General features: G+C 46.9%; 1 protein-coding gene across 6 annotated transcripts in view; it reads left to right on the top strand.

Moving 5' to 3' along the window:
- The first annotated feature begins 495 nt into the window (after positions 1 to 495).
- DCUN1D4 (defective in cullin neddylation 1 domain containing 4) overlaps positions 496 to 14,891 on the top strand; it is a 40,359-nt gene continuing 25,963 nt past the window's right edge. For 2 of the 6 annotated variants that reach the window (XM_068137672.1, XM_068137674.1), the window contains exons 1-3: positions 496 to 599; positions 12,189 to 12,259; positions 13,316 to 13,355. In XM_068137672.1, the coding sequence (XP_067993773.1) occupies positions 575 to 599; positions 12,189 to 12,259; positions 13,316 to 13,355 (136 nt within the window). In that variant the 5' untranslated portion in view covers positions 496 to 574. Of the gene's footprint in view, positions 600 to 12,188; positions 12,260 to 13,315; positions 13,356 to 14,891 lie in introns of those variants that run through there. The other 4 variants (XM_068137673.1, XM_068137676.1, XM_068137675.1 and 1 more) reach the window with 3 other exon arrangements.

The following is a 14,891-nucleotide window of genomic DNA, read 5'->3' on the forward strand; positions in this document are numbered from 1 at the left end:
AGAGCACACTACTACCGGTGCCTTTACCGTGTAACGGAAGGCAGGACACGGGAGGGAGAGGCGGGGAACCAGGGCGGCGGCCACATCTCGCCCCGGGGCAGCAGCAGCACCGCACTCCGGCAGTGTCCGACGGCGGCTCCCGGCGGGGCGGGGCCGAGGCTGCTCTGCCCTCTGCCCCGCTTAGCCAATCGTAGCAGGGCGTAGGCGCGGCCTCTGGCCTCCGTAGCCAATCGGAGCTACGGCTGACACAAAGTGGTGTTCTTTGCACGCGCTCTCAGCGCCGGGAACAATTGGCACCGGCACAGCCCAGTCACAGTGAGGGGGGGCGGGGCCGGCTCAGCTTCCAGCCCAATAGGAGGTCAGGAGCAGGCACGGAAGGCTGTGCGGGGCAGGCAGAGCGAGAATGGCAGCAGCATCATGCAGTAGAGGAGCAGAACGTGCGGCCTCTCAGGACATGCCGAGCCAATAGGTGCCGCCGGTGGGCGGGGCGGGAGATCCCTATGCTTGGGCTCTGTGATTGGGAGAGGGGTAGAGGGAGCCGGGCCGGGCAGGGCAGTGTGTGCGCTGCACGAAAATGCACTCGGATGCCGCCGCTGTCAGTGAGTAGCGGCGGGGCCGGGCCGGGCTGCGCGCTCCCGCCCACCCACCGCCGGCACCACCAGCCTGGTCTTTCCGCTGGCGGGCGCTGCCGCCCGGGCGGAGGCGATTTCTCCTGTTCCCTCACCGAGGAGTCTTGGCCGAACGTGTCGCCCGGGCTCCCGGTGACTGGGGAGGGCATCAGGCCTGCGGGTGCGGAACCGGCGGTCAGGGAGGCGGTGTGTGTATCTGCGGGCAGGGGCCCCGGGGGCCTTTGACGGGCTCCTTCATGGGGGCGGGAGGGGCCGCAGTTGAGCGCGGGCGGCCCGGGCGGGGGCGGATGAGGGGAGCAATACCGGAGGGGGCTGGGGGCGCTCGGAAGGTGTGACGCAGTTTCCCCGACCCGGCTAGCGAGCGGGTGAGGCCGCGGCCGGCCCTCGTGGTTGGCTGCGCGGAGAGCCAGAGCTGCCAAGAAGAGGGCAGGCGCGGACTGCCGAGCTGCCCGGCGGCCTCGCTATGTGGGAGCGATGGGTCTGTGTGGGGCAAGCGGGGGAGGGCGGTAATTTAGCGGATTCCACCGGGCCGGTGCTGGAGAAATGGGCTATGAAGGGGAATGGGGCCCGCGGCGCATTGTGGGAGGTGGAGTCTCCGCTGCGGCTACCCGGCGCGAGAGGGCTCTCGGTTAGCGGGTGGAGGACTACAACTCCCGGCAGGCACCGCGGCACGTTGCCCGCCCCCGCGCTGAGGTGCGAGTTGCAGACCGGTACCCTGCGGCCGGCATCGAGCCACCGGGAGGGCCGGCAGCCGCTGCGCTCTGCTCCTCTCGTAGGGCAGGACGCGGCCTGGGGCAGGGCCGTTTGGCCTCGGGGCAGGGAGAAGAGGTGATCACGCCGCCTGTTTCGGGGTTGCGCAGGGATGGCTTTGTCTCTGCCGTATAGTTTCTGGCTCCGCTTTCAGAGCAGGCGGGATCGTATGCTCTGGACAGGTTGCCCGGCGAGGGTGGGGTTACACGGCTGTGTGGTAACTGGGGGGTTCAGGAACAGGCTCCATCCCAGTCCGGTGCGAAGAAGAGGCAGGCATGCTGGGCACCAAGCTGTCTCAGCAGAACGGTGTTCCCACAGTTCCCGTGGCATCTCCCAGTAACGTGCTCTCACCCTGCAAGGAGTTGCAGCTCTGAGACACTTTATTACTGCAGAACTTGCTCGTGGGGAAGATAGTGAAAACTGAAGCTTTGATCGTACGTTAATGAACGATGGTCTCGAGTTTTGGACATCGTCCTGAAAGCAATTATGGAAAGAAGTGCTGCGTAAGGCCTTGTTTTTCTCGAATCCTCTGTGTTTCTCCAAATGAGAGATCCTGGACAGGGGCAACCTGATCAAGGCTCTAACTCATAAGATGATAGCATTTCTGTAGTGGTTCTGGTTTATTTAACCTTTATATTCAGGGGTCATCGTATGTTGGTGGCTAAGGTTTGCCATTAAAGAGCAAATCACTGCCTGGTGTTGGAAATGGAAGAATGATCATTCTGGAAAGCGTTCTCTGTTGAGTGCCTTTGTTGTGTGCCCTGTCCTAAAGCAAGGTGCAGGTCTTCACACAGTCTCAGGCTGCGCCAGGGGAGGTTCAGGTTGGATGTTAGGAAGAAGTTCTATACAGAGAGAGTGATTGTGCTATGGAATGTGCTGCCCAGGGAGGTGGTGGAGTCACCATCACTGGAGGTGTTCAGGAGGAGACTTGATGGGGTGCTTGGTGCCATGGGTTAGCTGTTTGGGTGGGTTGGATTGGTTGATGGGTTGGACACAATGATCTTGAAGGTCTCTTCCAACCTGGTTTGGTTTATTCTAAATAAAGGTTTATTCACCCTGCACACAGAAGCTACAGGTGCAAACAGTGCAGTGCTCCCTCCTGTAGGCAGGAATTTGAGCCTGTGCACTGCTTTGGGGGCTGTTCTCATTGTTTCATTTGTACTTTCTCTGCAGAAGACAGGAAGAGCACTGTTCCCAGCCTTCAGCTGTTACTGGCTTCTCTGTAAAAATATCCCTTGGAATGATTGAATCTTCCACCTCAGTACTTCTTTTTTTCTGGCAGTTCATGGCCTTGTGTGTGTGTTGCAAACAGGAATGTTTTCCTAAATTAACTAACCTCATTAACTGTAGCTTCACAGTAGCTCTGTGGGGTTTTTTTTCCTTTTCTTTCTCCTCCTCATTGATTTAAATGCTTGAAAGCAGAAGTCTTCATAGCATATCTGTACACATGGAGAAGCAAAGAATGGGAGGGATTGGGAAAGACCTCTGGACACCATTGAGAAGTTGCCTTATGATTGTTTTGTGACTGAGCAGTTCTTTTGAGCCTTCTTTTTGATCCTTCTTAGAGTCACATCTGTTCTTGCAGTGCAAGCTCCATTAGTAGTTGTTGCTCAGTCTGCTTTACTTTCTGAGACTAGGCACCTTTCACATTCTGAGGAACATTGACTTTCCTTTTTTCCATTGCAGATCTTTGCTTAGAAGTTTCTTGCAACTGCAATTGGAAATGTCTTCTCTGTGGAAGGCCATACAATAAGTTGAGTTAGGCAGGTAAAGAGTCTTCCTCTCGCTGCTTCCCTTCATTGTTTTGTATCAGGATGAGATTTGAGTTGTGCAGTATCAGCACTTAGCTTTTTAATTTACTTTTTTTGTTGTCTGAGAAGTTTATTTTGTGCTAACTTTAAGTGAATCATTAATCTTGGATTTTCTTTACCTTCCCCCCCCCCCCCCCCCCCCCCCCTCGCTTATTTTAGAGATATCGAAAACAAAGGCTTTGGGCTGTTTCAAAACATTGTTCCCTTGCTTTGTTTGTGTTCCTCAAGCAGAAGAGGAAAACTTGCCTAATTTTTTTTGTCCTGTGCTTGCCAAAAAGCACTGCAGTAGGAAGTACAGTACATCCCATGAAAATGTGCACGTCTCGTCCAATTTAAATATTGAAGTGTTTAGTGGCGTGGTTCTTTCTTCTACATAAGTCATGCTGCTAACAAGGGCTTCGAGCAGAGCCCCCCTTTTGAAGTGTGCCAAGCATTTTTCCTTGCACTGTCCAATTAAGTTGCTTTCATTTAAAAATTTTCAGTCTTGAGGGTCAACAGAATTTTCTGCTTTTGGCTTGTAAAGAGAGAGAAGCAGCTACTGTTTTACTCAGTGGTTTATATGTCTGCTAGTCGTGTCTACATAGATGTGTCTGTGTGTGTATTGTTGGTAGATCTGCAAGGCTTTAGCTTGCCCTCTGTAACCAGCTGGTGTGACACAAGGTCTCTGTAGCACTTGATGCAGATGTGGGGACTGCACAGACTGTGGGACTGCCTTTAGTGCCGCTGCTCATTACAGCCCATTAGCTGTGGATTACTGCCTCCCTTGCTCTATTGGGGAGTGAAATGGTTTGTAGGAGCGCTCTTTAATCCACCCAGTCATACGTGTCTGGGTTAGCTCTTGCCATTTACTGTCTAAACTGACAGGGTTGATTTTTTTTGTTTGGTTTTTTGTTTGTTTCCCCCTCCCAAAGTGTGTTAGGGAGTGTGCCCATGACCCGTGCTGCTGGCAGAGCTGGGGGGTCTGTAACTTTGGGCAGAGAGGAAGGAGCAAGAGGCTGGGGCAGTACAGCTGTAGATCCGTGCTAGACCTGCCTGGTGCTGGATACTCGGTGTACTCGACAGGGTTGCATTTCTGCTGATCTAGCTAGAGCACCAGATACAAAGTTTTTATTAGCTTTGTGCCCTTTGTAGGATGACAGATGACACCTGCTCTGGCATGGAGTAGTGCTGGCAAACATCTCTTAGGCCACGGCAGATGATGACACAAAACTGCCTCACTGATGCTTAATTTGCTGGTAAGAGTTAGACTGGCTGAAATCTTTGCATCAAATGGGTGTAAAGCTGGTTCTGTATTGAATACTTTGTTGTTCAGTTTCCTATGTTCTTGAACTGCAGACCGAAAGAATGTCTGTTCACAGTCCAAGGAAGATGGAATCACTGAAATGTTGTTTGATTTGGTAATGTGTGCTTTAGAAATGGATTTAAATTGGCTCTAATTATCCACTGCTTCTACTCATGCTTTTCCAGCTGTGCCTGGTCACTCCAGTTGTATGTTCTGGCAAGAATCTCCATTAGGAATGCTTATCAAATACATTCAGTAGGTACACAGGTTGTATTTGCAGCAAGAAAATCACGTTTCGCACTAGAAATAAGCTTAGTGTGAGGTCTTCCCTGTAGTAAACAAAAGAACCCCAAACAAACAAAAACACCCAACCAAACCCACCCCTCCTCACTCTACTCCCCCCAAACAAAACAAACCCTAAACCCCCTATTAGCCAGCATGCTGGGTGGGGTTATTTTCCATCCTGTCTGTTACTACTGTAGCACAGCTCTTAGGTGTTCAGTCAATTTAAGGTAAATGGAAATGCATTCAGACTAAAACAGCAGTTACACAACTCTTGCACTACTCAAATTGCTCTAAAATTCTCTGTGAACTTTAGCCCTCAGTAGCTGGTTTTGTAAACAAGCCTTGGGAGCAGAGTGCTTTTTAAATGCCCAGGTAGAATAAGGGATTTGTTCCTGGGGGAGGGGAGGGGAGGGGGGGGGGGGAAGAAAGATGAAGGCTTTTCCCTCTCTGTAGCATTTAGTCATTTTAAAATACTTGCCTGTAGATAAAGTGAGAGGCTGCTTACATGGGGTAATGGTAAGAGTTGAGTGGGCCTGTTTGCCTTGCAACAAGAAGTGGTTTTTGGTGTGTTGTCATCTCAGCCACCTTTTGTAGTTGGGGTTTGTTGGTCGTGTTTAATAGCTTAAATCACTGTTTTGCTTCAGAGCTCCTGGGCTTTTCAGTTTGGAAAATGTGCACCAATTTGCAGCTGCAGGCTTGGCTCCCACTGCTGGCAGCAGCAGATCTCAGCTTGGGGCAACTCTATGCACACATGTGGGAGAAAGAGCTCCCTGGTGCTGCAGGACCTAATGGCTGTGTCTGGTTGCTTCTCATGCTTGGCTGGGGCATGCCACCACACTTTCCAGTCAGCTGTGTCCTTTTCTGTCCAGGCTGGAATTCACTTGTGTTTTCCTTGCTTTCTGAATAATGCCTTATCATAGTATCAGTCAGGGTTGGAAGGGACCACAAGGATCATCTAATTCCACCCCCCCCCCGCCATGGGCAGGGACACCTCACACTAGATCAGGCTGGCCAGAGCCTCATCCAGCCTGGGCTTAAACACCTCCAGGGACGGGGCCTCAACCACCTCCCTGGACAACCCATTCCAGGGCTTCACCACTCTCATGGGGAAGAACTTCCTCCTCCCCTCCAGCCTGAATCTCCCCACCTCCAGCTTCATTCCATTCCCCCTAGTCCTATCACTACCTGAGATCCTGAGCAGTCCCTCCCCAGCCTTCCTGTAGGCCCCCTTCAGATACTGGAAGGCCATTAGATACTGGAAGGCCAAGCCCACCAAATTCAGGGAGGACACTTCTTTTTGAGCCTCTTCTTCTCTGTCTTCCCTTTTCCTGCATGTTTCCTCTTGGCTCATGAACCCAGAAGGAGGTCTGTCCTGCAAGCTGCCCCTGCTAAAAGGTGTCACTGGCTGTGCAGGTTCAGCTACAGACACATTGGGAATGAATTCTTAATCCTGTCTTTCAGAAGACTGCCGAGTCAGCTCCTAGCTGCTCTCTCCTGCAGTTTGGGAATCTCAGTTCTGAGGTGTGCTGTGCTGCTTCTGTATAAAGGAAATTAAACCTGGGGCAAGGTTTGATTTTGTTCTCTGCATTTACTCATGAATGTAGAAATCCTGACAGTAAGTATTGAAGGCTTTCACCAAAGGTTTGAGCTGTTAAGTTCATTCATCAGGATAAATTGTCTTGCTGTTAGGGTAATTCTGAAAGTAGACAGCAGAGCATGAAAAGGTGTAGTTCACAGGAGATTAAATTGGGTTTGGTTTGGGGTTTTTTTGATAAGATGACAGCACTTTGACTCTTATTTCCAGTCCTATTCCAATTTCTCCAGTAGTATTATTTGAGACTAGTTAAATACAAGCATGAACCTTCCATTTTTAATTTTTCAGGCCTGAAGCTGCCTGCTGTGTGTTTAGTTCCCTTATTATTTTCTTCACAGAACACTACAGAAAATGCCTCACAATATTTCTACTGAGTCAAACACATCCTAAGAGTAAGAAAGTAATATTACTGCAGCTAATTCCATACTTAATTTTTAATGCAGAGTTTATATGGCTTGTGTGTGTAGGATAAATATATTTAGGCTTACTGTGCAATTCTTGTACAGATTATTCACTCAGTAAAACAAGGTGGAAGCTTTTCAGGGAGGCTTGGAGTGAACTGCTGCTTGGGGGTTTAGCACTGGGGCTGCTGCTGGGGGTTTAGCACTGGGGCTGCTGCTGGGGGTTTGGTGCTGATTTTGTACCAATTTTGTAGTAATTGTAGTGATCCATGTATCTGTCTTTTCATCCAAGATTTCAAGTGATAATTTTGACAGCAGGATCTAAGTCTTCTCTTCAGGCAGGTTATGTGACTCTATCAGTAAGCACATAGGCAAAAATTCCTCTTTTTTTTCACCCTTTTTGTAGATATTTGTATCACAGTATCACCAAGTTAGGAAGAGACCTCAAAGATCATCCAGTCCAACCTGGCACCACAGACCTCATGACTAAACCATGGCACCAAGTGCCACGTCCAGTCCTCTCTTGAACACCTCCAGGGACGGTGACTCCACCACCTCCCTGGGCAGCCCATGCCAATGGCTAATGACTCTCTGTGAAGAACTTTCTCCTCACCTTGAGCCTAAACTTCCCCTGGCACAGCTTGAGACTGTGTCCTCTTGTTCTGGTGCTGGTTGCCTGGGAGAAGAGACCAACCCCTTCCTGGCTACAACCACCTTTCAGGGAGTTGTAGAGGGCAACGAGGTCACCCCTGAGACTCCTCTTCTCCAGGCTAAGCAACCCCAGCTCCCTCAGCCTCTCGTCACAGGGCTGTGCTCAAGGCCTCTCCCCAGCCTCATTGCCCTTCTCTGGACATGTTCAAATGTCTCGATGTCCTTCCTAATCTGAGGGGCCCAGAACTGGACACAGTGTTCAAGGTGTGGCCTAACCAATGCAGAGTACAGGGGCGCAATGACTTCCCTGCTCCTGCTGGCCACACTATTCCTGATGCAGGCCAGGATGCCATTGGCCTTCTTGACCAGCTGGGCACACTGCTGGCTCGTGTGGTTTTGTGTGATACAGTTTGGCAGCACATCATTCCCTGCAGCAAGAAAAATTGGGCTTGACCTTGGAAGTTTTTTCATTTCAGATAAGAAAGTTGAGTATTTAAGGTCAATTCACCTGCATCAATCTATATCTGTATTTATATCTAAGATGCATTGAGGGTTTTGTTCACTGTATTTCATGACGGTGTAGAATGCTTTTGTCTAGTTTGTTATGGAAGCAAGCACACCTAGCTGCTCTTTCTTTTACCTCTCTGTAACTGTCAGGTCCATGGTATAAACCTTAATATTCAATACTTAAAAAGCTGTTTTTAAGCTGTTTGTTAAATTGCATATGATCCTCATTCACTAACCCAGACTTCAATGATGAACTGCAGACAAGATGTGAATTCCATGGTTACTAGGTTGGCTCTGGCATTTCTTTCCTGTCTGGATTTGCAATTGTTTTTCTCAGATATATTTTTCTCTGTCCATTACTTTCTGAATTATTGCAGGGTATTTAAGCCCATTTGGAATTTCCATTGCTTCAGTCCTTGCTAGAAGATAAACTAATGTCTGCATGGAAAATAATCAACAAAATACGTGTTCCTCTTTGACACATCCCCCTCTTAAAGGCTTGGCAGGCATTCCAGCTGCATCCACAAAGCAAGCAGATTTCCTTCTGATCCCAGATCTATAAACTGTGTGGCACTTCATTATATATATTATTATATATTTATTTTTTTCTGCAGGAAAGACAAACCAAAATATTTTCAGACCAGTTAATGTATTTTGAAGCTTGTATTCAGTGAAAAATAGCTTCACACACAATGAGTTTCTTCATTATTATTATTGTGGCTCTGAGCAACCTGATCTAGTGTGAGGGGTCTCTGCCCATGGCAGGGGGGTTGGAACTGGCTGATCCTTGAGGTCCCTTCCAACCCTAACAATGCTATGATTATATTCAGCCATGGTGTGTGTCCCCTTCCTGTGATGCATCTCTCTTCTCATGGTGAGGCTTGGGAGAACACTGCTGCTGCTGCCACAAGCCCATGGTGTTGCTCCCACTCGGGGGCACCTTCCCTGCTTCTGGATTGAAATCTGCTTATCTGGTGTTGCATCTCCTTGGTGAGCTGCTTCAGAGCACTCAGCTGGCAGGCTTTGTTGGTTGATATTTTTTTGTGGGTAAGATTCCTGGGGTAGCAGGCTGACCAAGGAGCTCAGGCAGGCACAGCTCGGAGGCTGCCTAAGTGTGGGAATTTGGGAGGTGGAGGGAAGAGAACCTGCAGGATATCATTGCAGGCAGCTGTTAAATCACTTGCTTGTTATGCTGTCCCTTAGCTATTTTTTCAAGATGGTTATTTAAGCACAGGAGCTCATTATTTTTTTTAATCATTCTTTTTCTTCAAACCCACTTTCCCTCCCCCAAAATATGCCATTTCAATGGCATTGGATATTTAGTCTGTCTGTCTTGCAATATAGATAGGACAAACACTGACCAGTTCAGAAGGTGGCCTTAGCTCTGAGGGTAACTTCCTTAGTTCATTTGCTGCTGCTAGCATTTCCTTTGTTTTTTTAACAGCCTTTGTAAAAGAAACCTGGTTTGGTTTGGGGTAATACTCTTACTTTGTGAGCTTTCCCTATAGAGGAGAGAAAGCTTTGGGCTCTGGTCCACTGTATTCCTAAAGATAAAGCAGTTAGTGTGGAGCCAAGGTGTGACACCTCTTGTATAAGTCCTATTTGTGTAACCCCTCTTGAGTCCATCATAATTATGTAACTTATTTTTGACTTGGCAACTTAAAATGATGAGGCTGTTTCCAGTGGATATGTGAAACATACTGGTGTGAATTTGGTGTTTTGAAGTGTCTAGGAATACTCCTATTTCAAAGATGATACCTAATATATATATATATATATATGTATGTATATAAAATATAATATATATATTTTTATATATATATATAAATATAATCCTAATTGATTTTTCCCTGATGCTTCTAAGAGTATCATCTGAAATTATTGTTTAATATTAGCTTAGAATAAAAAGAATTAAATGTCTGGAGGAGACCTAATTGTGGCCTTCCAGTATCTGAAGGGAGCTACAAGAAAGCTGGGGAGGGACTTTTGAGGATCTCAGGGAGTGATAGGACTGGGGGGAATGGAAAAAAAACCAAAAGACATGGGTAGATTCAGATTGGATGCTAGGAAGAAGTTCTTCACTGTGAGGATGGTGAGACACTGGCACAGGTTGCCCAGGGAGGTGGTGGAAGCCTCATCCCTGGAGGTGTTTGCAGCCAGGCTGGATGTGGCTGTGAACAACCTGCTGTAGTGTGAGGTGTCCCTGGCCATGGCAGGGGAGTTGGAACTGGCTGAGCCTTGAGGTCCCTTCCAACCCTGACAATTCTATGATTCTATTACCTGCCCAGTGTTCTCAGCTTGTTACCTCCAGGTATAAATAGCTTCTCTAAAGACTCCTGTCCTTTGTATATTTTAGGCTGAGTGATAAGGGAGAAATTCTAATACTCCAGAAAGCTTGCTGTGGTCTGGCAGTTAATGAAATAAAACTTAGCTTTTAATCTGGCCCTTCCTCAGAATGGCTTTTATGTGCCTTCTCCCCCCCCTTTTTTTCCTCTAATTCCTTTATGTCACATTGGAAGTTGGTTAAGAAACTTGGGGTTGGTTTGGGTTTGGTTTTTTTCTGATTGCAGAATGGTTTTGCTTAGTATTAACTAGCAAAAATGGAACTTTAGTGAGCACTTCCTGCAGGAAGAAATGTAGCACCTTGTTCAAGGTCTTGGTAAGAAGATCTGAGAGCTGTCTTTGGCTTGATAGAGAGAAGTGTATCTCGCATTGGAAGCTTCACATTCAGCACCTTAGGGTTAGAGAAACTCCTGTGGTGGTAGATTTGGGACAGCCCATTAAAAGATGGGTAGCAATTGGTGCAATGATACTCTCTGGCTAACATAATTAATGACATTTATGTTTCCTAAAGCTATCTTCTGAGTTTCCAATCACCATGACAAGAGCATAGCAGTATGTGCAGCAAGTATGCTTACAGCAGGCAGTTCCTTCAGATCCACTTCTTACCTTCACAGCAGTGTGGTTCACTGACTTGGGGATCTGATATTTAATGATGACTCCTCTTTGTCCTTGGATTCTGGCTCATCTTAAGTGTCTGTTGAAAACACTCATTTGAAGTGCTAGGATTGGAAAGGTGGGAATGATGTTTTTGACCTTGTGCGTTGCATCAGTTACTAGGCAGAGCCAAATTAAGTGTCTCATAGTGGAAATGCTTTAATGTGTTAACTAGGTGACAGTAGGCACATGACAGCTTTTCACATAGGCAAGAATTGAGCTGGAAATACTTTGCCTGTCAGACAGCACCTGTCTTTGTTCAACCAGAGTGCCTTTGCACAGGGGTTTCTGATGGGATAAGCTGCTTCAGTGCACTGGAAGTGCTGCAGAGGAGCTGGCTGATTTTGACCCCTGTCAGCTGGCCTTTGCCAGCTTCTGAGATTCTTGTTGGTTTCACAGTATCACCAAGGTTGGAAGAGACCTCAAAGATCATCCAGTCCAACCTGGCACCACAGACCTCATGACTAGACCATGGCACCAAGTGCCACATCCAATCCTCTCTTAAACACCTCCAGGGATGGGGACTGCACCACCTCCCTGGGCAGCACATTCCAATGGCGAGTGACTCTCTCAGGGAAGAACTTTCTCCTCACATCCAGCCTAAACTTCCCCTGGCACAGCTTGAGACTGTGTCCCCTTGTTCTGGTGCTGGGAGAAGAGACCAACTCCCTCCTGGCTACAACCTCCCTTCAGGTAGTTGTAGAGAGCAATGAGGTCACCCCTGAGCCTCCTCTTCTCCAGGCTAAGCAACCCCAGCTCCCTCAGCCTCTCCTCGTTATCATTACCTTTACACAGCTGGAACATGAGATTTGTATGGAGCAGTCACTTAGTCTTGCAAGGAGATTGGTCTAAAGGCAAGGACATGTGTGTTAATAAAATTCTCCTAGCATTTTTAGGAATGGTTTTAGGGTGTTCCATGGTGCTTGAGTTAGTTTTGGGTTAGATCAGAGAGAAGGAGTGGGTAACCCGGGAAGCATAATTTCCATGCTAAAGGGAGAAACAGGTAATGTGTGTTTGTTATAAATACAGTTTGGCATGTAGTGGTCATTCTGTTTTGCTGAGGGTCATCCATGCCTGAAGAAACATGCATGATGTGGGATATCTTCTGCAGAGTTCACTCCATATTGCAAATGTTGATGCTGAGAAACAGAGATTCTGGCTTTTGCCTTACAGCTGTGGGGTTGCTTTTTGAAACAACACCCACAGCATCTCTTCCTGCAGCTGGAAGCCAGAAAATATGAAACTTTCTCTTTTTCTTTCTTTTTTTCTTTTCCTCTCTAGATTTTCAACTGAATTCTCACCTATCAACGCTGGCAAACATTCACAAGATTTACCACACCCTCAATAGGCTGGTAATGACTTGCCATTTTCTCTCAGCAGAGTAGCTTGGGCTTTCAGTTGAATGTTGTAATTGAAACCATTAAGTGATTACACTTTTAAAGGATAGAATAGAAGTCACCAGGTTGGAAAAGACCTTCAAGATCATCGAGTCCAACCTATCACCCAACACCATCTAAGCAACTAAACCATGGCACCAAGTGCCCCATCCAGTGTCGTCTTAAACACTTCCAGGGATGGTGACTCCACCACCTCCCTGGGCAGCCCAAAAGACCATGGCTTCCTTTTTTTCATGTAAGAGGCTGCTGGGTTTGTATCCCTTAAGTGATAAGCAGCATCAGCAGTAAAAGCTGAAAGTTTATACTTCAGGAGTCAGAGTGGAGTTTGAGCACTGGATTTAGATGGTGTCTCCACAGAAGCAGCTTTCCTAGTTAGATCAAATAGTGGTAATCATAATGGTTATCCAGTTCCTTACAGCTCTTGAGCAAGGTATCCTCTTACAACCATGCAACGAGTGAAGACTGTCCCTGCTCATTTGCTGTGCATTTAGGTTTGCTGTAGTGCAGCCATAGCTGGAAATGCCAGTGTGGCTTCTGTGTATGCACTGCAAGTGCAGCGGAAAAGCCACTGACTGCAAAAGGGGGTAACTCATTCCCAAGACTTCAGCTGGCTTTGTATCAGTTTTCTTTAGAGCACATCTGTGTGTTTATCCTCAAGCAAAGCCATTTCTGCAGTAGATGGCAAATTCAGTTTTTTCTAATGCTGCGTTTGTCAATAGAATTGTTCAGGACAACAATGGAGGTTGCCCCATCCACTGGATAGTTGTTTTGGCTCTTGAAACAGGCTTCTGAAAACCAAAGCTGTCAAAAACATTTTTCCAGTTGAATTTAAAGATTGTCCTTGAACTGCTAAGCTAAATTTGCAAGGGTAACATTCTAGATGAATAGGAACTGAAAGCACAAAGGCTCTGCAGTCTTGGCTAGGTGCTCCTGAAGCAGTTGATGTGAAATGTTTAGTGAATGCTGAAGGTTGCTGTCTTGTTTAACTGTATCCTTCCTCCTCTCTTGCAGAATCTGACAGAGGACGTTGGTCAAGACGATCACCAGACAGGTATTTAATAAGGATGTGGTAGAAGTAGATTGAAACAAACTTCAGCAGGGAAGTCTCTCTAACATCATCAAAAATCACATTTCAGAAGCCTAGAGGAGTTTTAGAGAGCAATTATTTTGGTTATTTCCCCCCCAAAGCTTTCTTCAAAGTAAGTTTTTGCTTTCAGTTCCTCCAGTTAAGAAGGACTTGCACAGGTTTCAGCAGTGTCTGTCATTTTACTGCTTCTTAGTGTAAGTACTTTAGAAGACTTCATGAAAAAAAATTGCCTCACTCCTTGGACTCAACCTGTTAGACTAGCAGAATCTCCACATTCTTACAGTGTTTTGACTCTTGAAAGAGCATTGGTGAGAACAGAGCAGAAGCAAGAGCCCGTTTGTGGATATTGTGATGCCTGTGACCGAGTTTAAATGCTGTGCTCCAAACACCCCAGCCTTAGGGGGGTCTTAGGGGGGCTTTGATGCAGATTGTTCTGTCTCTCATGCAGATTTTTGGTCAGTGTCTAAGGGCTGTTTCTTAGACCAAATCTGTTTTCTGTTCACTAAAATGTCATTTTTAGAGGCCTTCATCTCGGCTGCCTGGTACTCGCTTGCTGCCATTCTTGGTTGATCAGCATTTGTGCTTTGTGACTTGGTATCTTTCAGCTTTTGTTACCTCCTTTCATGCTTGTTGCTTACCAGCTGGCATCTTTGATTTGTTTCTCTTCCTTCCTTTCTGTGTTTCGGGCGTGATACACAAGGAGGAAGGAAAATAACTTAACTGACTTCAGACCCTGATCACTCAGCAGAATTCTTCTTTAAAACTGACCATATCTGTCCTGCCATCTATCTCAAAGTTTTTCTCTATCCTGAGGTGCTGGCTGTGTTTGCTGATGTTACCTTGAGCTCTTGGGAGAGTGGGGAGATCTGTCAGCTCTTCCTGGACATTTCTGGGACATGCAAATCTAGCACTCTTAGCATAGAGCAATGAGAAGAGGTGCATAGGGCTGCATCGTTTCAGATGGGACAGAGCTTTCTTAGGGCTTATCTACCCTCCTCCATACTGTGACAGGTGACTTGGTTTCATCTTACTCTAGCCACAGAGGGCTTCTGTGAAATATTTTTCTTCAGTGTGGTTAGCTGTTTGATACTTGCAATTAGCTGAGCATGTAAATGAAAAGCCTCTGCCAAAGAGGTCTGTGCCAGTAGTTTGAGACAGTGAGAGGGTTTGTGGTCCATATGCTAGAGCTGATGCCTTCTCCCATCTCCTGATGGAAACTTGGAATTGTCTCCTTTCTGATCCACTGATTTCATGTATGAAAATGTATTCCACAATCTTTGTCTACTTTTGATCACAAAAAGCTGTTGTGAAGTATTGAGGTAGTGGCCTTCTGTTACTAATCAATAATAAGAGTAGGTGTGCTTACAGTGTTTGGAATTTGTCTTGTCTCTTGCCTAGCACATCTGTCTTAAAGATCAGTGTCAGAAATTAGCCTCAGAGCTCTTCTCATGTCTGTTGGAAGGTGTCTTGAGTGTGTTAATACAGAATGATGAGTTTGAT

Source organism: Melanerpes formicivorus, unplaced genomic scaffold (assembly GCF_026170545.1).
Source record: "Melanerpes formicivorus ecotype bairdi unplaced genomic scaffold, bMelFor1.0.p_v2 SCAF_4, whole genome shotgun sequence".
Lineage (NCBI taxonomy): Eukaryota > Metazoa > Chordata > Aves > Piciformes > Picidae > Melanerpes > Melanerpes formicivorus.